Source organism: Nerophis ophidion, linkage group LG10 (assembly GCF_033978795.1).
Source record: "Nerophis ophidion isolate RoL-2023_Sa linkage group LG10, RoL_Noph_v1.0, whole genome shotgun sequence".
NCBI lineage: Eukaryota > Metazoa > Chordata > Actinopteri > Syngnathiformes > Syngnathidae > Nerophis > Nerophis ophidion.
This window is the reverse complement of record NC_084620.1, coordinates 31,848,307-31,874,105: the sequence shown is the minus strand read 5'-3', so window position 1 is coordinate 31,874,105 and position 25,799 is coordinate 31,848,307. Positions and strand designations below refer to the sequence as shown.

The 25,799-nt window shown below is 40.3% G+C and overlaps 1 protein-coding gene across 4 annotated transcripts in view; it reads right to left on the bottom strand.

Annotated features, from left to right (window-relative positions):
- Positions 1 to 3,111: 3,111 nt before the first annotated feature.
- The window catches only part of zgc:109889 (uncharacterized protein LOC553542 homolog), a 58,840-nt gene continuing 36,152 nt past the window's right edge, over positions 3,112 to 25,799 (bottom strand). For 2 of the 4 annotated variants that reach the window (XM_061913507.1, XM_061913508.1), the window contains exons 2-11: positions 19,421 to 19,560; positions 19,045 to 19,179; positions 17,618 to 17,771; positions 17,427 to 17,544; positions 16,570 to 16,638; positions 16,202 to 16,246; positions 15,984 to 16,117; positions 10,647 to 10,934; positions 8,046 to 8,449; positions 3,112 to 7,971 (exon numbers count right to left, since the gene is read on the bottom strand). In XM_061913507.1, the coding sequence (XP_061769491.1) occupies positions 7,814 to 7,971; positions 8,046 to 8,449; positions 10,647 to 10,934; positions 15,984 to 16,117; positions 16,202 to 16,246; positions 16,570 to 16,638; positions 17,427 to 17,544; positions 17,618 to 17,771; positions 19,045 to 19,179; positions 19,421 to 19,553 (1,638 nt within the window). In that variant the 5' untranslated portion in view covers positions 19,554 to 19,560 and the 3' untranslated portion in view covers positions 3,112 to 7,813. The remainder of the gene's footprint in view (positions 7,972 to 8,045; positions 8,450 to 10,646; positions 10,935 to 15,983; positions 16,118 to 16,201; positions 16,247 to 16,569; positions 16,639 to 17,426; positions 17,545 to 17,617; positions 17,772 to 19,044; positions 19,180 to 19,420; positions 19,561 to 25,799) is intronic. The other 2 variants (XM_061913509.1, XM_061913510.1) reach the window with 2 other exon arrangements.

Sequence of the window (25,799 nt, the reverse complement as noted above, 5' to 3'; positions counted from 1 at the left end):
GCCTTGGCCATGAGTGAACACTTGATGCATATAATCACAGCAGTATGATGATTTTATGTGTCTACATTAAAACATTCTTCTTCATACTGTATCAATATATTCTACTTTTAAACTTTCATGCAGAGAGGGAAATCACAACTAAGTCAATTGACCAAAAGTGTATTTATTAAATACTGTTCTCTTGCGGGTGACTTTTTAAATGAAAGAGCAAATTAATAGTGTTGCTACCTTTTTGTAGTAACACTTCTGCTTCATACTTTGCATATTGCTGTTGTCTGCTGAATATCTTCCCACTTAAAGCCAAACCACCACCAGATGATGGACCCCCTGCTCTTTATTTTGGGCATTTATTGTTCTTCTTCCATTTGTGACCAGTTTTACACCATCTCTTTCTTGTAATGTCATAAGCTCCGCTCCACTCGACATGCCTCAGCTAACGTTAGGTATGCTGCTACCTCTCTGGTCGGCAAGAGCGTTTGACGTTACACTCGCGAGAGTATGTGACGTATGTAAGAAGGCGGGCTTGTTTTCCGTCTTCGTCAGAATGAGAGACGAGGAGGAATGAGAAACGCCTGTTGTATGATGCACGCAGCTAAAGGCAACTCGACCTGCCTCAACTAATGTTAGCCATGCTAACGTTAGCTCTCGACGAGAGCGTGTGACGCTACATGCGCGACAGTATGTGACGTATGTAACAAGGCGGGCTTGTTATATGTCTCTGTGAGAAGGTAACACAAGGAGTGGGAAACGCCAGTAATGTAATGCACGCAGCTAAAAGCAAGTGTGGGAGAACATATAATCGAATATTACGATATAGTCATTTTCTATATCACACAGAGACAAACCTGCGATATATCGATATATCGCCCAGCCCTAGTGTGTCATCAAAAGTTTACATACACTTTTAAAGAATATAATGTCATGGCTGTCTTGAGTTTCCAATAATTTCTACATTTTGTGATGGAGTGATTGGAGGAAAGTTCTGTGGTCAGCTGAAACAAAAATGGAGCTGTTTGGCCACAATACCCAGCAAAATGTTTGGAGGAGAAAAGGTGAGTCCTTTTTAATCCCAGGAACACCATCCAACCATCAAGCATGGTGGTGGTAGTATTAACTAAGATCAGCCGATCAGCTGCTACTGACGGTCCCTGACACAAGGCTGAAGCTTAGAGGTGACAGAGCTTTTGCCGCTGCTGCTCCCAAGCTCTGGAACGACCTACCTCTGAGTGTTAGACAAGACTCCTCTCCCTGTTTTTAAATCTCTCTTGAAAACATACTTTTATTCCTTGGCTTTTAACACTGAGTGATATCCATCCTGCAATGGCGCCCCATTATACACCTGCTGTGAACCTGTTTTTATGTTGTATTTATTTATTTTTTATCATGTTCTGTTTGTGTTGTATTGGTTGCTCGGTTCTCGTATTATTTTTTTAACCTGCCCATTGTACAGCACTTTGGCTACCCCTGTGGTAAATTTTAAATGTGCTTCATAAATACAGTTGATTTGATTTGATTTATTATGCTCTGGGCCTGTTTTGCTGCCAATGGAACTGGTGCTTTACGGAGTAAATGGGACAATGTAAAACGAAGATCACCTCCAAATTCTTCAGGACAACCTGAAATCATTAGCCTGGAGGTTGGGTCTTGGGCGCAATTGGGTGTTCCAACAGGAAAATGACCCCAAACACATGTCAAAAGTGGTTGTGGAATGGCTAAACCAGGCTAGAATTAAGGTTTTAGAATGGCCTTCCCAAAGTCCTGACTTAAATGTGTGGACAATGCTGAAGAAACAAGTCCATGTCAGAAAATCAACAAATTTAGCTGAACCGCACCAATTTTGTCAAGAGGAGTGGTCAAAAATTAATCTAAAAGCTTGTGGATGGCTACCAAAAGTGCCTTATTGCAGGGAAACTTGCCAAAGGACATGTAACCAAAAAATAAAATTGCTGTATGTAAACTTTTGACCCAGCAGATTTGGTCACATTTTCAGTAAACTCATAAATTCATAAAAGAACAAAACTTCATGAATGCTTTTTGTGACCAACAGGTATGTGCTCCAATCACTCTATCACAAAAAATAAGAGTTGTAGAAATTATTGGAAACTCAAGACAGCCATGACATTATGTTCTTTACAAGTGTATGTAACAAGTTTGGGGACCCCTGTTTTATTGTGCTGCAGTGTGTATGAAGGCTATGATTACTGTAACTATCAGGTGAGCTATTAAAATTGCCTGCTATTATAATCTTGCAGTGCTATTGTGGATGTGCATGTCATGAATTGTTTGCTACTGCATTGCCTTTGTGCTGCTGACCAGTTGGTAGTTTTTGCTACTGTATGTAACTTTCCCTTTTTTCCTGTTTGTGCACTAATACCACATGTTTTTATAGATCAACCTTTCTACTTAATGGTAAGTGCAATTTGTCTTGTCCAAAAACCACTCACCACCCACCCACTCTACATAGTTCCCAGTGGCGGGCTGTGCGTTCCCCACGTAGGCCTTCAGTGATGCCCGACTTCAATGATTACCTCTCAAAATACCATAATTGATGTCACTTCATGACCATTGCTGGAGAAATACCATACAGGAACACATTTACGCATGACTGTGCATTGAAACACCCCAACAATGTACAAAACGGGTTATTTTCTGGCACATTTAAAAATCAATAATCCTGCTTTTTCATTGTCCGATTTACTCTCTGTAAAGCACCAGTTCCATTGGCAGCAAAACAGGCCTAGAGCATAATACTACCACCACCATGCTTGATGGTAGGTGGGGTGTTCCTGGGATTAAAGGCGTCACCTTTTCTCCTCCAAACAAATTGCTGGTTATTGTGGCCAAACAGCACATTTTTTTCCCATGACATTATGTTCTTTACACGTGTATGTAAACTTTTGAACGCGACTCTATGAACAGTATGTAGTTTCACTATATAGCGTTGACCCACAATGGTCTGGTATTAATGTTTTTATTAAACAAATGAGAACAATATCAGTTTACCATTACATACTTTCATGTACAATGGACCCTTGGTGGAAAATGGTTGGCTCTGCTGCCCACTAGTGGATAAGCATTTGCAATGTAACAATGCAAAAGAATGGACAGGCATCAAGTTCACAATTTATTGTCAATTACATGCATACTTGCTTACAGCTTCTTTGAGCCATACAGTTTTTTTTTTTTAAATATAATTGTCAAACAACGTACATGAATGACTCCAAAAGAACAAGTGTTTACTTTACAGGCCCTCTTAGTAAAGTCTCTACAGTCACGCCAGGATACCAGCACAAGGCGGTTGCCATGGAAACACAGCATCCAAAAGCTTGGTGACAGGATTCAAACTGAGGGAAGTGTCAGGTTTTTACGGCTTTTTACATTCGTTGACTATGTAAGCTCGGAGCACACAATCTTTCCCAGTTGGGAATGCTCTAAATACATTTTGACCCACTTCAACGTCCTATTTAGCTTCAACAGTACCTGCCATACAGTAGATGCATGTCTCTCAGCAAGCCATGAAAAGCTCATTCAGTTTGGAGACTTTTTTCATTATTATTTTTACTTATTTTCAATGTGTTGCCATTTATTTACATCAAAACATTTAAAGAAGAAAATAAGCCTTTGTGGTGAATCTTTGAATTATTTTACAAACCTAATTCCCGGCTTTTTTAATTACGTGTTGGCACTGAATGAAACAATCAGCTTCCCCACTTATAATTGAGACCACAATTTTCAGGTTCACAAACATACAATAGTCACAAAACATGGGATATTTTCTTTCTGCAAACATTGTACAACTGTTGAATATTTCAGTACTTTTTGCACAACTTACTGTACTCCAACAAGATGAATGTCACAATTCGCTACTGCCGATATATATATTTTTTTAATGATCATGGCACTTTTGTAGTTTCTCTTGCAACCTACTAATGAAACTGATTCCAAACCAGTGCTATTCAACTGGCAGCCCAAATCTAGCCCAGGAATGACACCATATCGACCCTTGAGTTGAGTTGAAAACCTGGGAGACAAACATTTGTGTCAAATTCCTAAAAACATGAGTGCTCCTGTTGAATAGATGAACTTGGACCACTCTAAAGACATTGGCAGATCCTCGCATTGAAGTAAATTTGGGTCTGTGTGAGTTGCATAACTGAGGTGTTCCTCAAGGCACCGTTTTAAGTAATCTTTTTTACAGTTACACATGTTTTTTTAGTAATGATGATTCATGTAACTAAAGTGTTGCTGTAGCTTGTTTACTTCCGATGTAGTCAGTAGTCATTTGTTCAACTCCTTTAGTTATACTAGTAGTGTTCCTCAAGGTTCTCTTTTTCACCATGTGGGTTATTTATCTGGTGGCCTGCAAGTTCAGTTCAAAATATTTGTGAGAGACTCACTTTGTTGCAGCAAATTAAAAAAAACAAAAACACTAAAGTGCTGTCATAGAGAGGATATTTGATTATCTTCTTTTGCAAAAGCAGAGTGCTTCTATAACAAATGTCTACTGTAGAGGACGCTGGTTCTTTGGAATATACAACATAAGACTAAGAGTGAAGGGAGACGTCCTGCCCCCAAGTATTTGGCCTTCTGGAAATGTGGCCTCTAAAATAATTGAGTTGAATATCACTGCTCTCTGCTAAAGGCGAGGTACTGACAGAGGCAGGACACACATTCGCGTGTGTTTCAGTTCCTTGTTAGAGAAGAGCAAATAGTAAAACATACAACAGTTGGACATGTGCATTGAAAAGTTGACTTGTAAATGGTAGTAATATTGCATGTAAGTTCACCCAAACGTCTTTTTTGTGGGTAGTTTATTTGCCGAAATGTAAAGCTGTGTAATGTTTTAGTCAGGGGCCACAATGATTTCAAATATATTCATCTTTATAGTTCCATGTTAGAACATGTGCTTATGTTTTAAATAGTTTAATTAAGATTAAGGCTGGGTCAGACTCCTTAGCGCCTCAATCCAATGTTCCATCAGCTCTTCATGGGAGTGACAGTGGACGGAGGGAAAGACTCAACATAAGAAAATCACGCTCACGATCACAGGGATGTCAATCAATATTGACATTTTGTTTGCGGCCCAAATATATACTCATCAAAATCATAGCGATACATTTCTAGCTTTTTTTTTGTTTTTTTGTTAGAGATTCGACAATGATTCACCACAACTGCTCGTTAAATAGGTGAGGATTTTGGCAAACGACTCAACTAAAATGCATTTTATGTTACAACCTGAAAATAATCCTGCAATAAATCAAAGCAAACGAGTCACTGCAGCACTTTTTAAAAAAAAAATTAAATAAAACTACATAACGTGTTCTCACACTGCGACCAGCCAATCCCAAGCTGACAATAATAATGCCGGTTATTTGCTGCTGCTCTAACACATGTATTTATAGCTGTCCTAAAACAGAGCCTGTGCGGCGCTGATCCAGGACCTTTTGACCCACAACTTGTAATTTACAGAAGAGCAACACCACAGCACACAGTCACTGGCTCTGAAGAGAGTAAAAAGTCACATTAATAACGTCTACGCTGGCTCTCATAAGAGCCGTTTTTGTATTCGTAAGGTATGATAACAAATACAAAATGTTGATATCATGGGAGTTTGGCCCACTGATCAAGTTAAAACAAATGCTATAACAAAGCTTTTTCTGCTGCTTCTCATTAGGCTCGAAGGTTACACTGAGCTCACATATAGACAACTATCATGTTCACACCCATGGACACGTTTCTCCATTTGCAGGTGGTTCTTGGTTTATGATGATCTGTGGTACCACTCCCAAAAACAAATAAACTTAATTTTGGTCGGTGAACAAGAAATTTGCTTGGGAACTATCCACAGCATGCTGGCGGAGGAATACACGCCACATGCAGCACGAGTGTGGAAGAATAACATTGCTTGTAAGTTACTTTTGGAGTTCTATTCATTTAATTGTTTTACCAAGGAGGCATTGAGCCACAGAGAAGAGAAGGGAAGGGAAAAGAACAAAGTAAAACAATCAGAGAGGGGATAACCCCACCAATGTCAGCTGCTCTTTTGGTACTGACCACTTGATTGTCACGTCCATCATTAAGGATCAAGATCATTGACTGTTAATGAATGCTAAAGACGTCATTGGTCAGGTGCACTATTACAAAATGCATGAGAAGACTAACCCATAAGATATTTTAAGACTGTAGCAATGACTGCAAAACAACCACAGGAATACAACTAAGGAGTTATTTTCATTTAATTTTATATTGTCTTTAATCCTTTTAACTGCTCCATTTTTATAGTACCTTAGTGTGTCCTGAGCACAATGTGAGAGGTTAATTTAAATATCATTAAGGAATAAGTTCTGACTTTCACAACCCATCTCTCGAGACAGTAAGGCCACATGAAGCCCAATATTAAAACAAGTCACAACACATCCAATTGTGCAATTATTTGTGTTTTTAAAGGAAGATTATTCGTTATTGATGCAGCAACATTCCTGTCATCCAATACGGCAACAAAAAAAGCACTGATACATTGGATATGTCGTAACGATATATATATATATATATATATATATATATATATATGAGCAAGATGCTGTGATACGTGTTATACTGGGTGTGGCAGATCTGCCTGTAAACTAATGAAATGAAAGTGATGCAAGTTTTAACGTACGCACACTACCGTATTTTCCGGACCACAGGGCGCACTGGATTATAAGGTGCACTGCCCATGAGCAGGCTTTTTTAGGTTTACTTTTATACAAAAGGTGCACCAGATTATAGGGCGCATTAAAGAAGTGATATTTTTTTCTCCATTTTAAACATTTCATTGTGGTCTACATAACATGTAATGGTTCACCTGCCAGAGTCGTGATGGCGAGCCTCCGAAAATTTATTAACAATTAACACAAGCTGTATAGTTGCTGGGTGGATCGATTCAAATTCCAATACAAAAGGCCGTATTAGTATCAGAATGATATTGGCGCAACAATATCAATATTCTTCCAAAAATGTGTTTTTACAGTGTTGTTCGAATTGTATAGATTTACAAAGCTGCACAAATAGGTCAGGGAATCCTTGCAGGAGAACTATGAGGGCAAAGTAGCTTTTTTTTTTTTCAGTTATTTTGCCTAAAGAAGTAAAACAAAGTAGATAATTGTCGTCTTTTGTTGATATGGTTACGTTTTTTTTATATGTTGTTAAATTGTTGACATTTGTTGCCGAAAAAACTAATTTTCATTGTTTGTGTTATTATAATCATGATCAAAAAAACAAAGGCCAAATCCCCAAAAATATTTTCAAGTAAAAAGTATTAGTATAAGCAATGCTAGCCCGGTATTTACATGGTATCAGATGAATAGCAACATTTCCAGTATCTACCTAATACTGGATAGCTTCCTCTACTACCAAACCAGTTGGCATTAACGTGTTCAATGGGTGAAACTCCCACGAGTGTAGTTTTGATCCAAGAAAGGTGCACTTGTTGAGCACTGAAAGTAATTTAAGCTCTTGGCTAGTTTTCATAAAGAAAAATAAATATTAGGATTGCACACTAATAACTGTTGTTGCTGGGCCATGTGTTGACTCAACACAACACCCCCTCACTCAACAGGGGCTATGTGCAGCAAGAGGCCTGGAATATTATCAATTAGGATGTAAGGGGGGATGCGTCTATTTGTTTTGTTGAAATTGTGTGTCATGTGCCGAACTCTGCTGGTTGTTTAGACGCATCCCAAGAGTCGTGATAAAATAATCAAAATTACATTTTTGTCGCAATAAACTTGAAAATGTGTCTCCACCACATTTCCGTATCACACCCAAAACCTCCTTAGTCGGACCACTCGTTCTCATCGAGCTCGGAGTCGTCATCAGACTCGCTGTATTCCACGGCGATGCGACGCGACAAGATGGTGGCCACGTCGTTGCCAACGGGCTCCCGCTTGGCTTCCTGCTCCCGCTGCTCCTGCACCTTTCTCAGCTGGATGCCTGTGGAGGAGCAGACGTATGAACACCACAGCCAGGAAGAGGTTTCTTGTCGCGATTGGGCTTCGCAAACTTACCTCTACGTATGGCAGCCAGCAGGTCGGAGCGTGCATCGCTCATGGGCATCATCCCCAGCATGGTGCCCTTCCTTGTGGGGGGCGCGGCGTCCACTCCTGCCTGCCCGACGGCGGCGTGCGTAGGGGAAAGGTGAACCTGGTGGCCCAAGAGGCCCCCGGGTGGGGGAGGCGGTGGGGCGGCCGGCGGGATCCCTGAAGGTGGGTGGGCAGGGGAGGGTACGTAGTTGACGGGAGGAGGAGGAGGAGAGGGGGAGTAGGGACGGGATAGGGCAGAGGAGGTGGGTGGGACGGCGGAGGGTGGGCCCGGGGTGTGGTCAAAGGCCGTCTGGGCTGAGGGGATGCTTGGTGGAGGAGGGGGTGGTGCAGGTGGGATGTAGTACTCTGGAATGGTGGTAGGCTGGCCACTGCAGAAAAAATTTCTAATTAGGGCTGTCAAAAATGAGTTAACTCACGTGATTAATCAAATATATTGCAATAATCATGTATACAGGACTGTCTCAGAAAATTAGAATATTGTGATAAAGTATTTTATTTTCTGTAATGCAACTAAAAACATGAAAATGTCATACATTCTGTATTCATTACACATCAACTGAAATATTGCAAGCCTTTTATTATTTTAATATTGCTGATTATGGCGTACAGCTTAAGAAAACTCCAAAATCCTATCTCAAAAAATTAGAATATTTATTTATTTTTTACTTGGTCTGAAGAAATATTCTAATTTTTTGAGATGGGATTTTGGAGTTTTTTTTAAGCTGTTTGCCATAATCAGCAATATTAAAATAATAAAAGGCTTGCGATATTTCAGTTGATGTCTCGGGAAAATCGGGAGGGTTGGCAAGTATGGGTTACCTGAATGTTTGACTCTCAATGATAAAGTCATTGAGTGAGAACTTTAAATGTTTTACTTTAAAATACACTCCAACAATATTTAGATAATAATATTACCAAGTTTTGAGCAAAGACATTAAGTAAAATTTGGTAAAACATAAAAAAAAAAAAAATGTCCATCTATTTTCTACCAGTTGTCCCTTTCGGGGTCGTGGGGATGGCCGGACTATCGGCCACCGACAAATTGCCTCATCGCACGGCCAACACATGTAGACAAACATTCACACTCATCTTAGTGTCACCAATCAACTTATTTCCAAAAGTGTGTCTTTGGAGGTGGGAGGAATGTCTGACAATAAAATTGCATTTGTGTCCAAATATTGGACTCTTTTTTTTTTTTTATTTATTTATTTTTTTTTTTTTTTAAGTCAATTTAAAATTATGCCAGGATGTAATAACCTGCGATTAATCATGATTAATCCAAATTCAAAAGTGTTAATCTAATTTAAAAATTCATCATTTGACAGCACTAGTTTTAATGTAATAAACATTCGAAAGTTGAACATTACCAGACATGATCAAATGTGAAGCATGGTGTTTAACATTTACAGTGACAACGCAGAGCTGCTACAGTATGTGAGGATTGTAGGGGTGTAACGGTACGTGTATTAGTATTTTGGTTTGGAGATGTGCCGAACGAGGACACATGCTAGCAGCGACCGGGCTAGGACAACCTGTAAAAGCCAGAGCTGGGAGACCCTCCTGCCTCGTTAAGATCTCCCGTTTGGGAACACTTTGGCTGCACGATACAACAATGGAGGACGGAGGTTTGCCGAGATTGTTCAGCAGCTGCTTCTGACAACACGTCAAACATTTGTTGCACCTTTCCTGCTTCCAGCTCCCAAACCGTAGTCGAGGAGCGCAGGGGAGACACTCCTCTAGGACTGATGTATTCACGGGGGCAACACCCTTCACTCTACTCGGCAGTAGGGCTCCACAGCTCCGGACTCCAGGGTAAATGAAGAGTCCGGCGATCAGTTGCAAATCGTGGCTTTATTGAGGTCTTGCACACGGGCAAATCCAACAAAACACTAGCCACTCCCTTACTCTACCGCTCCTTCACCTCACTCGCCCACACGCTCACCTCACATGCTGTCCCATATTAAAGGGCCACTCACACATACGCTACTCTCATAACACAGTGGTTCTCAACCTTTTTTCATTGATGTACCCCCTGTGAACATTTTTTAAATTCAAGTACCCCCTAATCAGAGCAAAGCATTTTTGGTTGAAAAAAAGACATAAAGAAGTAAAATACAGGGCGGCGGGCGGTGTTTATGAACGTGGACCCTGACTTAAACAAGTTGAAAAACTTATTGGGATGTTAGCATTCAGTGGTCAATTGTACGGAACATGTGCTGTACTGTGCAATCTACTAATAAAAGTCTCAATTAATCAATCAAAAAAAGCACTTTATATGTGGAAAGGTTTTAAGAAACCATTCTGGACCTTATTTAGTTTTTATATTATATATATTGACCACATTAACCCTGGCAATGGACCCTGCGTGTATATGTATGTTATGCCATTGTTTACAAATTTGGTAAGTCACCCAAAAATTTATATTTTGTTGTTTTCTTGCTGTACCGAAAATTAACCCAACCATGACCTCTAAACCAAGGTACGTACCGAACCAAATTTTTTGTGTGCTGTTACACCCCTAGAGGATTGCACATCATTCACATTATTAACAAGTGTTCTACGTACCCGTGGCCTGCCCGGTAATCCTTGATTGACTGCTGCCTCGGTCCGTTGACGGTCAGATCTCCCGCAGCCTGGTTAGCGTGACCTGATGGGGTCCTGCCCAGAGAAGCCACGTGGCGCCCACCGGCGGCGGTTCCTCCCGCTCCAGAGGGCTGGTTGGCCGGCCTGAGCCCGCGATCCAGTGACTGGGTCTGAGCGGCCGGGCCAAGGTGGTCGCCAGGGTGGCCCGCGTTGGGAGTCTGGGTAGCTGGGTGGTTGGGACTGGCGGGGTAAGAGTCGGATGCCATTGACCTATTGATTAACAATTAAAGGTTGCAGTCCTTTTGAAAGGGTCCCCTACAATGCAAAACTGACTTAATTTATTCAAGAACAATCTCATCTTCCTCACTTGTTTGTTCCTCTTATAAGAGACTAAACGCTACATTTTTATTCAGGAAGAAGTAAAAACCACCTTCCCTTAGCCTCTGACCCACCTCTTGCTAAATTAGCTTCCCTTGCACAACTAAACAAGAAAAGTTAGTAACGCTAGACCAGGGGTCTGCAACCTGCGGCTCAAGAGCCGCATGCAGCTCCTTCGTGCCTCCTTAGTGGCTCCCTGGAGCTTTTCCAAAATGTATGAAAATAGAAAAAGATGGGGAAAAAATATATTTATGTTTTAATAGGGTTTTTCGAGGAGGACAATTCCACTATTTATATTAAAAATGATTTTCTGATGAGAGTATTTGGCGAGTGCCGTTTTGTCCAACTAATTTTGGCAGTCCTTGAACTCACCAGTTTGTTTACATGTACAATTTTCTTGTTTTATGCCATTCTTTCTTTGTCTTATTTTGTCCTCCAAACTATTTATGCTGTGTGTGAATGCACAAATGTGAGCTTTGTTTATGTTATTGACTTGTGTGGAGTTCTAATCAGGCATATGTGGTCAGTGCATGACTTAAAGCGAATCAATGCTAACATGCTATTTAGGATAGCTATATGTACATATTGCATCATTATGCCTCACTTGCAGGAATATTTCAGCTCATTCAATTTCCTATGTCATCTGTGTATTTAATTTATATCTGCATTTCTCGTGACATATTTTCTGTATGTAATATTGGCTGCATTTCTGATAGTTGTTTGTGTGCCATGTTCTAGACCACAGCAAACATTACCCAGCTTGCATATATTGTTATAAATCCATTCTTCACTTGGACCTTTGGGCATTCTCAGCCAGTAATATCAAAACATTATCTCACCCTCTAAGAAGCCTCTGTTTTACTCATGTTTTCCAATTTTTTAAAAATGATACAATAAATATATTTCAACATTTCTATCATCAAAGATTTGTGTCAGCCTGTGACAGTCATTTTGATAATAGGCTAATATAGACACTTACGTAATGTGTTGCCTCCATTATAACACTTGTATACGGCTTTTCATTTTTTGCGGCTCTGGACAGATGTATTTTTTTGTTGTAATTTTGGTCCAATATGGCTTTTTCAACATTTTGGGTTGCCGACCCCTGTGCTAGACATTTTAAAATAAAGCTCTGCCAACTATCCATCAGGCAGGTACGATTTCCCACTCTTTTATTGAAGAAAATGTTCAAGATACTTTCTTACTTACTTAATTTCTGCCCACTTTTGTTTGATCGAATTTTGAAGCTGTTTGAATTGCATTTGATTTGTTTAAAAGTTACAAAATAAAGTCAATTGGAATGCCAATTTAGCTATGTTATTTCACATTCATTTATTAATTTATAATATTGGAAATTAGAAATGTGGCTCAAATGAATATATAGTTGGTTTTCACTGCCTACTTTTTAAATTTTAAGGGTTACCAAGACTCTTCCCTCTAATGTGCACGCCAGCGCGATTGTGCACAGTAAACATAGGCCGCGCACAAAATAAGATCCAACCTAACTCGAACCAAACTTAAACCCTGTAACAATTTTGCAATGTAAAATCCTGAGTGACCGGTGACAATAAGCCGTAACAGAGAAAACTGTCAACACTTTGTCAATTATTTTAACGTCTGCCGAGACCCTTTAAGAAAGACAAGTAGTTCCCTCATCACTTTATTGAGCAAAACTGTTTATCGGTGGCTGTAACCACGCTGAACACATTAGCAAAAAACGAATGTCTTGCAAAACTTTTATGCTGTACAAACCAGGCCAAAACCTACTACTCAGCAACTGACACCTTCACGGCCACACAAACAGTCGGATAACTCCAACACGACACAAACTGTAACTGCCAGGTCACACACAGCTATCAACAACAGCGTGGTGTGTCTGTGTACGTCGCTGTTTTGCAGATTAGTTTATAGCTAACAGTGCAACAGAGTTAAGAGAATGCTGATAAATCCTTATTACAACAAACAGGTGCTGTACAACTAACTTCCCCAATCAGATGTGTGTTTATTCTAGAATCATTTATTAATCATGTGTTAATGTACGAATATTAGTCATGGAATGCAGTTTCTAGATTACATAAATGCCAATAAAAAATGTCATGATATATTACACAAACAGAAATGGGGACCAATGTGTAGTGGTTTACCTGAAACGTGACGAATTGAGGGGTGCACTATCCACTTTAGCCGTCAGATGGCAGTGTTGAATTTCTTAAAATGTATATTCTGGAGCTTTCCATTATTTCCAATGGACTGCAGAATTTAATGGACATGACTGCTGTAATTTGATTATAGTAAAGATATTTAACTTGTTTTGATGTCAGGTTTAGGACAAGTGTGCTACAGTGAGCACGTCTGATGTTGCTCACATGTGCTCCACGGTCCGCATGTGGTCAGGGAGTTTGTTTGGTCAGACACATGAAAAATTATCGGGAACATTGGTTATCATTAAATCAAACGATATATATTATAAAGTGCATTTAATAGGTACACTGCAAATTATTTTCCACCTGCCAAGATTTAAAATTTTACTTATTTTTAGGAACTGACTTTACATTGTACTCAATTTTAACATGAACTATATTGTCAATTCTATTTTAAAAAAGTTAAAATTGAGAAAATAGCTATTAGAATAAGATTTTGCTTTTACCCGCATAGAAAATATTTTTCAAGATTCCGCAACATCTCGAGGATGCTTAATTTAAGAATTGCAAGTTGAATAATTCTTGTTTTCAGAATAAAATGATTTCTAGCTCAAAAGTCCTGGTAATTTCTTTACATACAAATCTTAATTTAGAATGTCTAATCAAGTAAAATTAACTAGCTGCATGGAAAGAAAATTGTTCTTGTTATTTTCTTCCTAAAATCTAGTCTTAGCTTAGCTAAGCTTTCTCAGCTCTTTTTTGCAGTGTATGACAGAGGAGGAAACATAACCTTTCTTAAAAGGTGCAATGTTATTTATACAAATGACATTTGATACAATGATGAATGGGTTTATTGTGAATATATGTGGATGTAATTATATATAAAACATATTTTGTAATAATAAACTGATTATTATATCAGGTGATTATTTATTGTATTGTTGATGAACAATTAGTGTTATAGCAGGACATGAGTTTAGCTTCTTCCTGCTCCATTTAGGAAAAAAACTGTTTAATATTAAAAAAGTTACTTTTATGAATCACTCTGTTAGCAAACATTTTGGTTTGCAAACTTTTAGGTTGGGCCAAATATGCATCTGTGTGACAATCATGTCTCGGTGTACAAACGCTTCATTCATTCATTTAATGTGCTGCTGGGAGATTTAGGGCACTGTCATTTTGATGATGTCACCTTCTGTGCAGAATATTACACACGGGCCATTTTTTAAGAGGCAGAGCACCCTATGTCACATACTGTTTACTGAGTCCATTACTTTGTCGCCACTTCTCAGTGCTTCAGATTGTTTGTTTATTTTCTGGCCGTTTACCAAGCTTTGTCTATTTTGAGGGAACACTAGGAAGAAGAGGAATTAAACTTGGAGAAGAGAGGGAACCCCGGAGGAAGAGCAGTAACACACGGCCTCGCCCTCCCCCCTCCACCTTGCGTCTCTGAGGTCTACCTTTTAACTTTTTTACTATGATAGCAACATGGTTTATAATGTTATTGAGCGTACCAAAGGGACTTGTGTGTGTACGTGCGCTAACAGTTGGGTTTGCCGTTGCTGTTGTTATTTTGACAATGATGAGATTATTGATCCATTACCCCATTGTTTGTTTAAAAAAATATATACATGTGTCTGTTAATCCACTACCCCATTGTTTGTTAAAAAAGTGTGTGTGTGTCAAAAAGAATATGCCAACATTATGACTCTATTTCAAAAATGAAAAACAATAGCGAACCTAGCTTGAATACATGTTGTACAAAACTTCAAGTATTTATTTCATGCATTACAAGTACTTAATATGGCCATTACCGGCAGCACAGACATCAAGACTATATGAAAATTCCTCCCAAACGCGCCCCAGGATGTCACGATCCACCGTGTTTATAGCTGCTTTTTTTCGAGCTTTCATGTCTTCCAGTACTCTTTCCTCTACACAGGCAGCCAGTCTCTTTTAAACTGTTTAACCCACCCTCAAATGCTCTCACGATGGGGTGGATCAATGCCAAATTGTGTTCTAAAAGCACACTGCACCATGACAATGGCATTGTTTTCACAAACAAAACACCTTCTGTGGTTATCCTACAATTGAATGGCGCTGAAAGATTACATGACTACAACAGTGAAATTGTAACACAACAAAACTTGGATAACTCCTGTATCAAATGACCATTGATTCAGTCTATTACAATGTTTTAGAACTGAATATATGCCTGATGATTTTGGTGTAATCTTTTTTGATCACCGTGTGTGTGTATTACATTTTTGTGTGTATCTATATAATATGTAATAGGGTCCTCAAAGTGTGCAATTATTTTACTAAAATAGGGACTTTAGTTGAGGCTAGAACCAATTAATTTTTAAGTTTTTTTTGTCACTACACGATTTTTCGATTTAAGAACCATGTTCAAGAACTAATTATGTACATGAGGTTCCACTGTATTGTATTCCAGATTTTAGTTTTCTTATTTGAATCATGTAAATTAAATGGATTTTTAGTTTTTGTCCAAATTAACAAAAGTAGATAAATAAGGGTTCCCTCTTTGCTGTGGTCTCATATGCATCTCACTCTGTTTATCTTCTTCCATTGGAAATTAACATCTTTATGTCTAAATAAAAAGTTGCTAAATCCTCACATTTTATTCCCCATCTTTCTGTGAACTAAAGTTGGTATAATTTACTTATTTTATTTACATTGTCTGACAGTAAAACCTGTGTGAAGTACTGAGTGAAACGTGCAAATTAACAAATTGTGAAAAATGGAAGAGGGGACTGTTCAGCAAATTGTAGTATCTTACCTGCTGTCAGGTGACAAGGAGCCCTCAGGAGACATGCCATGGTACGGCGAGGGGGTCAGCCTGGCGTCGGGTCTGAACTCCTTGTCATAGGCGAGCACGTTCCACTCCTGACGCCGGTTACGAGCCTTACGCACCTTCAAGAAGAAAGATCGAGATGATATGTGATTGTCTTGGCAACACTTGCTGTCACATTCAGCCAAGTGTCCTGACTCACTAACCTTCTTGACCTCTCGGCTCGGGTCATCCACCTGCTTCTGCTGCTCCTAGTGGACAAAGACAGAAAGACAACGGTCAAGTTTATTATTGCTGATCCATTTATCTAGTGAGGGAGGACACTAGGATCCCATCACTAGATCCAGAGACACACATATGGACACACACGCAGAGGTACACAGCTATTTACACACTTCAGCTATGAATAAAACACAAATAACACAGGCTAGCAAGCAACACAAAACACAAGCATGATGTGTGTGTGTGTGTGTGTGTGTGTGTGTGTGTGTGCGCGCTTGTTCTACTAGTGAGAGTGTAAGTGTATGCGGGGTTCGGGATAAGGGGTAGAGGTAAGGGGTCGGGATTGTCTTACAGATATGGACAGGGGACTCCTGGGTGGGGCCTGTCTGGAGTGGGGTCTGTCGGGATGGGCCGGACAGCCCTATGGAAACATGGGAAAAGACAAGCTGGTGTATTAGACCAAGAAGAAAAGGAGAGGAGAAGGAGGGAAGGAAGCGATGAAGGGGTAAGTGTACTTCTTAACTAGCGCTAAAGATGAGCGGAAGCTTGATGAGAAGTTGAGGGACAAAACATGTGAGCAGCATTCAAACAAACAGAAATATCAACACAGCAGAAGAAGATCAGGAACTTTTGTTAATCTGTAAATTATCGTTAAAATGTATAAACAATCATTGCCATTTTCGACAGCAAGGACATCCAAAAGTTGACAGACAAGCCAGATTATTTTATTCATTGTGCACCTTTTAATAATTAGAAGAAGAAATATACTGAAAAATGTGAAGCAGAACATTTTGATCTTGTCATGCTATTATTACAAATAGCATCATCATTTGCATGCCTCAAATGATCTATCTTAAATTAAAGTGCTGCCATGAAGGATTATTCCTCTCTGAGCAGGTGAATGGCTACTGACAGGCGGTGCGTTGAAGTCCTTTAAGTTGCCTTGTTGTCACATGACCAACTGCTGCTGTATCAGAATGCTACATGAGCGCACATCAATAAACAGGCAAGAAACGAAAACACTATCCACAATAATGCTTGGGGATTTCCAAAATAACACCAATTATTTAGGCAAGAAACGAAAACACTATCCACAATAATGCTTGGGGATTTCCAAAATAACACCAATTATTTAGGTGCCCCCCCCCCCCCCCCACACACACACACACACACACTTTCCATATGCGACATTCAGGAATTTGGACGCACCTTTTGGCGCCTCTTCTCCTTGCGTTTGTCTTCGGTGGCCTGCAGCATCTTCTCCTTCCACAGGTTGAAGAAGTATGATGGGTCTGTGTAGAACTTGAGAGCGTCCTTCTTGTCATCCCTGGAGAGATGGATGGATGGATAAATTAATGGAGGAACCCTCATTAAGAGATTCTAGGAGTTCAAGTAGTGACCTGTAGGGGCTGAGGATGTTGAGCGGGGGAGGTTTGTCACAGCGATGGTACATCTCCACCACAGGGTTGGGCACGGACGTCCTGGACACCACCTGCTGGTCCTGGATGGTACTGCTCTTAAATGCCTTTCTCATGTTAATGTCCTGCAGGGAAACTGGAGAAGACGGTGTACATTACATACAAAATAGTGGCGTTAGGATGTGTTGATATGATTAGAACGGTAGGGGAGATTCTAATTCTTTGTGTTTCTCTAGTATTTGTGTAAGAATAAATATACAATACCCAAGCCTGAAGCTAGGTGGGAGCAGTGCTTAATTTAATCAGCGGGCTCCCTGCCTGTTCTACACAGTCGACATAGAAGTAGTAAGTACACAAACATGCTGTATGTGTAGAGAGCTGAGATGGAGGGATTGAGACGTTTGTAATAGGAATGGAAAACAAAAATGTGGAGATGTGAGGATAATGGAATACAATGCCCTGGACGTAAATGGTAAATGGTTGTACTTGTATAGCGCTTCCCTACCCCTTTTTAAGGAGCCCAAAGTGCTTTGACAGTATTTCCACATTCACCCATTCACACACACATTCACAAACTGATGGCGGGAGCTGCCATGCAAGGCGCTAACCAGGACCCATCAAGAGCAAGGGTGAAGTGTCTTGCCCAAGGACACAACGGACGTGACTAGGATAGTAGAAGGTGGGGATTGAACCATTAACCCTCAGAGTGCTGGCATGGCCACTCTCCCAACTTCGCCAAGCTGTCCCTTGTATGACAAAACACAAAGACTTTACTCCAAGTACAGAAACAAATGGAGAGACGAGTGTGTATTTTATGCCTGCTAACGCCAAGCAGCATGAAACCCCAAAGAAATGATGACTGCATCAATATATGTAACCGTCTGAAGGGACGCATCATTAAAGTCACCCTTGCATTACAGGTGACCTTCAAACTCACGCCTCCCTCCTGCCATGAGCTGTACAGGTGTATGGATTCTGATGCTGAAAGGTATTATTGGAATCTGCAAGTGTGTGTGTGACCGTGTCAGTAATGTGTGTCAATCCTTTGACTCTAGAGGAGATTTAAACACTTGTGCAACACTATCCAGGCGCGACCAGATGGCCGCAAACACATGACAATAAGATTAAACCCTACCCATGTAACATATGCTGCCACCACTGATTTACGTGTGTGGGCGTGTCTGTGTGTGTGTGTGTGTGTGTGTGTGTGTGTGTGAGGGAGAGAGATGTGGAGATATGATCCTATTTATTAACAGGGAAACAACATAGATGTTTCAATTTGGAGTTGAGGGGGAGTCACGTGATGTGCTGTTTGATCATGTCTTCTTTCGCATGAACAATCAAATAAAAATATGACACAGGTGTCATTCCGACACATCTCCAAAGATACCTCTAGACCACAAACACACCTTCCTCCACGGTGGAGTCGAGCTGAGTGACCTTCACCGCCAACTGGTCCACACGCTCCTGCAAGCTGCTCATCCTTAAGTAGAAGCTGTTGGCTTCGTTGAACAGCTCTCCGAAAATATCCTCGGCATGGCGGCCTGCACACAGAGATACATTTGGAGGGGTCCATACTGCGTTATGTAAGTGTCTCCCTGCATGATGACATCACCAGACAGCTTGCTTTCTCTCAGTCCACTAGAGGGTGCTAAATGTGCATTATGTACGGTGTGTGTGTTAAAGGATTGTTACCCCCACCAAAGTTGACTGGAATAGATCCAGATCAGACAACAAATGTAAACGTAGCCGGAAAAAAGGCTTCATTCCCGTGATTTTACTCACTCAAGCCGCCCAGCTGTTTGATGATTGCTGCCAGCGTGCTGTTGGTGACGCACTCCAGCTCGCTGGTCACGCCGTCTGGCAGTGCCCCGCGACATAGGTGCCGGGGCTCTATGTTCCTCTTCACCAGCGGCATGATGCTCCTAGAGTCACACACAAACAGCAAAGCGTGACGCAAACACGTGAGAGGAAAACACTGGGCCCCTCTCCATGCAGGACAGTTGTTATTTTTGGGTTTCCATTCTGTCACACGTTGGCCTTTTATGGGGTGCAATCATGCAACATCTTAGTGTGTGCGGGCGTGTGTTTGCACACATTAAACTGCCGGAGATGAAGCACAATAAAAGTTCAACAAGAACATTTGTCAGGCAAACAATTATTTGCAAGACATTCAGTAATGACTTATAGCAGAGGTAGGGAACCTATGGCTCTAGAGCCAGATGTGGCTCTTTTGATGACTGCATCTAGCTCTCGGATCAATCTTAGCTGACATTGCTTAACACGATAAGTAATGAATAATTACGCTCGTAATCACAGTGTTAAAAATAACGTTCAAAATATAAAACATTCTCATGCATTTTAATCTATCCATCCATTTTTCTACCGCACCTGTTCAAGAAGTCGCATTATTGGTGAGAAGTATTTTATTTACTATTGGTTAGCTTCAGAATAACACTGTTATTAAAAAGAATAAGAGACTTATTACACTCTTAAAAATGTTGGCCTTACTTAAAAATGCATGCATTTAGTTGTATTCAGTGTTAAACGATATAATATGGCTCTCACGGAAATACATTTTAAAATATTTGGCTTTCATGGCTCCCTCAGCCAAAAAGGTTCCCGACCCCTGACCTACAGCCTCATGTCACAAGCTTAGCATACCTTTCTCTGGGCAGTTTCGGCCATTCTTCTTTGCCAATTCCTCTTGCATCTCACACACTCCATCAGGTTGGATTGTAAACATTGGTTTTCAGGATGTCTCTGTACATTGCTGCTTTGTGTACTAAGCTTGTGACATCCATTCAAAAATACTTGAGGCTGTAATTGCTGCCAAAGGTGCTTCAACAAAATATTGAGCCAAGGCTGTGAATATTTATAATAATAATTAACTTCATTGTCTCCGAGGAGAAATGTGTCTTGGACATCAAGACAGCGTTTTACTCACATACATACAGTTCATCCGACAAGACAGTGAACAGTGCGCAGGTATACCAGTTAGTTATGAGATCAAACATTACACTCCCCCCATATTGCACTATCCCAATATTGCACTCCTTATTATCGCATCAGGTTATTACAGTATTTTTCTGTTAAGTGCTTTGATTGCCAGTGGAACAAATGATGTGCATGTATCTTTTGTATTTTAGTTTAAAAAAAAAACGTATTACATTGTCATAGTGGGGTATTGTCTGTAGAATGTTGAGGACAAAGATGTATTTATTCTATTTTGGAATAAGGCTGTAACATAAACAAAAAAAAAAGTGAAAGCCCAGTGAATGCTTTACGGGTGCACTGTACATGTCACTCAAGTGCTGGCTGTAGTACTAAAATAAAACACATCATTAGTTAAAGTTAATGATACATTATTATTTTAATAGGGTTTCTTCTGCCTGTGTTAATAGTAAGTCAGAGTATCTGAGGGATATGTGATCAAACACACACACATTGATAAAAATGGAATTAACCCTCGTCTTAAACATATACCTTCCGGACAAAAGATACACACAGTTTTTTGTTTTATTTAAACGTAGCCGCCACATTGAAAAGTGTATAAAACACTTGTGCTTTATTAGGGTTGCGCCACATAAATGATATAAAGTAGCTACTGTACAGTTGGCCTACAAAACCGATTTTAACTCCATTGCCCGATTGCGATATTGCATGTTGTTGACATACTCCAGTCATGACCCACAAAACAGAGCGACATGTTGCAACAGGCTGCAATGAAAACGCCGTCAATGGACCGGGTTGAGAAGAGGCAGATAATATATTAATTGAATTACAGATATACAAACCCCGTTTCCATATGAGTTGGGAAATTGTGTTAGATGTACATATAAACAGAATACAATGATTCGCAAATCCTTTTCAACCCATATTCAGTTGAATATGCTACAAAGACAACATATTTGATGTTCAAGCTGATAAACATTTTTTTTTGCAAATAATCATTAACTTTAGAATTTGATGCCAGCAACATGTGACAAAGAAGTTGGGAAAAGTGGCAATAAATACTGATAAAGTTGAGGAATGCTCGTCAAACACTTATTTGGAACATCCCACAGGTGTGCAGGCCAACTGGGAACAGGTGGGTGCCACGAATGGGTATAAAAGAAGCTTCCATGAAATGCTAAGTAATTCACAAACAAAGATGAGGTGAGGGTCACCACAAATTGTCGAACAGTTTTAAAACAACATTTCTCAACAAGTTATTGCAAGGAATTTAGGGATTTTACCATCTATGGTCCGTAAAATCATCAAAAAGTTCAGAGAATCTGGAGAAATCCCTGCACGTAAGCGATGATATTACGGACTTTTGACCCCTCAGGTGGTACTGCATCAAAAACTGACATCAGTGTGCAAAGGATATCACCACATGGGCCCAGGAACACTTCATAAAACCATTGTCAGTAACTACAGTTGGTCGCTACATCTGTAAGTGCAAGTTAAAACTCTACTATGCAAAACCAAACCCATTTATCAACAAATCCTGAAACGCCACTGGCTTGGCTTGGCCCGAGCTCATCTAAGATGGAGTGATGCAAAGTGGAAAGGTGTTCTGTGGTCTGACGAGTGCACATTTAAAATTATATTTGGAAACAGAGGGCGTGGTGTCCTCAAGAACAAAGAGGAAAAAAACCTTTCGGATTGTAATAGGCGCAAAGTTCAAACGCCAGCATCTGTGATGGTATGGGGGTGTATTAGTGGCCAAGGCATGGGTAACTTACACATCTGTGAAGGCACCATTAATGCTGAAAGGTCCATACAGGCTTTGGAGCAACATATGTTATCATCCAAGCAACGTTATCATGGACGCCCATGCTTATTTCACCAAACAAGCGTTAAAATTGCGTGGGTTTGTAAAAAAACATTGGGTACTTTCCTGGCCCGCCTGCAGTCCAGACCTGTCTCCCATCGAAAATGTGTGGCGCATTATGAAGCATAAAATACGACAGCGGAGATCCCGGACTGTTGAACGACTGAAGCTCTATATAAAACAAGAATGGGAAAGAATTCCACTATCAAAGTTTCAACGATTAGTTTCCTCAGTTCCCAAACGTTTATTGAGTGTTTTTAAAAGAAAAGGTGATGTAACACAGTGGTGAACATGTCCTTTCCCAACTTTTTTGTCACATGTTGCTGGCATCAAATTCTAAAGTTAATGATTATTTGCAAAAAAAAAAAATGTTTATTAGTTTGAACATCAAATATGTTGTCTTTGTAGCATATTCAACTGAATATGGGTTGAAAATGATTTGCAAATCATTGTATTCCTTTTATATTTACATCTAACACAATTTCACAACTCTTATGGAAACGGGGTTTGTAATAAAGCGGTAAAAAATGGGTGGATGGATAGATATATTGACCGACTGTGTGGCTGACATGGTGAGGCAGTTCAAGCATACCAGTGCTATTCAGTAGTTTGTTACATGCTGTAACAGTAATCAGTCGCACACCATTTGTTTAGTCAAAAGTAGAGTGAATCCAATGCTTTTTATTTTGTCAATTATTCAATTAGCTAACTAGTCAACTAGCTGACTGTACAACCCGCCTGGTACAGCCCTTCCTTTACTCCCTGGCAAGAACATGCGACCGCCGAACGAGTGCCAAGCTAAAAGCCCGAGCTGTCCAGCGTCAACTCTTAATGCGTCAAGGAGAGAGATGAAAGGGGAACTGCATTTTTTAAGAAAATGTTGCCTGTTTCACAATACTTATGTAAGAAAAGAAAACGTAAGTCTTTTCATTTTCAGGATTCTGAGGACAAAAAAACAAATAAATGCTTGCAAGGCAAGGTGCAGCTAATAGTAGTCACCCTCGTAGCCTTCAAAGACCCCCATCGTTTTTTATACACGCTGCAAGTATATATTGTAGTAACGGACACGTTCATAACAATATGTATAAATTAAATATTTACCATATTTTGGTAATTTTTGGCATTACCAGAACTTTTTTTTCAGCGCATTTATTTCAGTGCCCACAGCACCGCAATTCTGACCTGTGTTTGTACTCCAGGCAACAAACGCGAGTGTGTTCTAATCATCGAAGACTTGGTAATAGATGACGAAAATGTCCATTTTTGGACAACCTTATCTTTTTGAACCTGAGTATACGGAGGATGAACTGCGAAGAGAGGGTGAAACGTTGGAGCAGACGGAAGATGAGAGTCGGGACCGGCGTGATTTGGTCATGGTGTACAAGTGGAACTTGGAGCTAAGCTGAGCCCACAGATATGGAGTGCATACCTAAAATCAACTGGAAAAAGACGTCCCCCGCCAGCTGGACCAAACGGAAAAATGTAAATCGAGTGAGTCACTATATCAGTGATCATGATACATGCAGTAGTACAACTACATACACTGTCGAGCTAGCTGTGTACCAACAAAATATGACATGTGGACGGATACTGTACTATGATTGTTTCAGTCAGTACAGATTGGTGTCCTATCGCATTGTGTTGTGCATTACAAACACAAAAGCTAGTCAGCTGCTGATGCAGAAGCCAGCTTAAGCATGCTGTCGCGAGGCGATGTATAACTACGCTAGAAAAACAGTACCTCAGTGTTCGCTCTTAAAATAATGTCGCGACAGCTTGGTTATTATACAGTCTACAGAATGTAAATTAAGTGTTGGTGGTGATTTGGGGGCAGAAGGGATTGCTCCCATTAGCTGCATTGCTAGCCCCGTGGAATGAGCAGATGATTACAAATCACAATGCAAAACTATCCGCTAAAAAACGTGTTTCATAAGGATTGTGAATGATAGGCAACATTCCTCAAAAAGTGAAGTTCCCCTTTAAACAATGTACATTACACGATGCTATGACAGTTCTAGTTTGTCAATTAAATCAAATGGCTGATATTGTATTTGCTTTGGGCAGCACAGTCCACAGTGGTGAGGGCTTGTGCCTTACAATACAAAGGTCCTGGGTTTGATTCTCAGGCTCTGGGTTTTTCTGTGTGGAGTTTGCATATTCTCCACGTGACTGTGTGGGTTCCCTGCGGGTACCCCAGCTTCCCACCACCTCCAAAGACATGCACCTGGCGATAGGTTGATTAGCAACACTAAATTGGTCCTCGTGGCTGAATGTGAGTGTGAATGTTGTCTCTGTGTTGAAATTGGGCAAATTCCAAACGACTCATTTGGAAGATGTATAATGGATGACATTGTAAAGTTTTACTTGCATTGACGAAGGTCGTGTTTCCCAGAATGCTAATTAATACGAAACTGCAGACGCAGCGTGCATAAAAGGTATATTTAATCTAATAAGGAAAAATACACTAATAGGGCTCACGTTACACTTGGCATCGCTTCAAAATAACAAAGGGAGTAAGAAAAAATTACTGTAGCAACAGGCAGCTAGCACAAAACATTACTGTCGTCAGCGGCAAACAATGGACCTGCAAGGAAGGCAGGGTGACAATCTCATTCGAAGCTCTATGAGTAGTGATCAAGAGTCTGTGAGCCTCCTGATCACTAATTAGCATCCTCGTAAACAGAATGTAAACAAAAGGAGCGCTGAAACGGAAATAGACCTTAAACATAGGAAAGCTTTTAACAAACACAAAACGAAACATGACCTGGCGCACAGGCCAAGAAAACAAGTTTGTTTTATAAATAGCTCAGCAATGCCTCCTTGGTTTGATTTAAAATGTTTGCAGATCCCTAATACACAAAACAGGTACCAATAGGTATGAAACGTTAATTTTGCATAAAAGGTCCCCTTTAAGCCATCTCTCTGCTGTTCATGCCCCACACACTCGCACGCCACATCACCTGCAGAATGACCTGCATCTGCACCGCTTTCATGTGTAGTCTATTGGAGCAGTCTTGCTGAAACATCCATCCATTTTTCTACCGATTGTCCCTTTTCGGGGTCGTGGGGGGTGCTGGAGCCTATCCCAGCTGCATTCGGGCGGAAGGCCGTGTACACCCTGGACAAGTTAAGTATAGTTAAAGTACCAAAGATTGTCTCACACACATTAGGTTTGGCGTAATTATTCTCTGCATTTGACCCATCACTCTTGTTCACCCCCTGGGAGGTGAGGGGAGCAGTGGGCAGCAGCAGTGGCTACGGCCGGGCATCATTTTTGTGATTTAACCCCCAATTCCAACCCTTGATGTGCTGAGTGCCAAGCAGGGAGGTTATAGGTCCCATTTT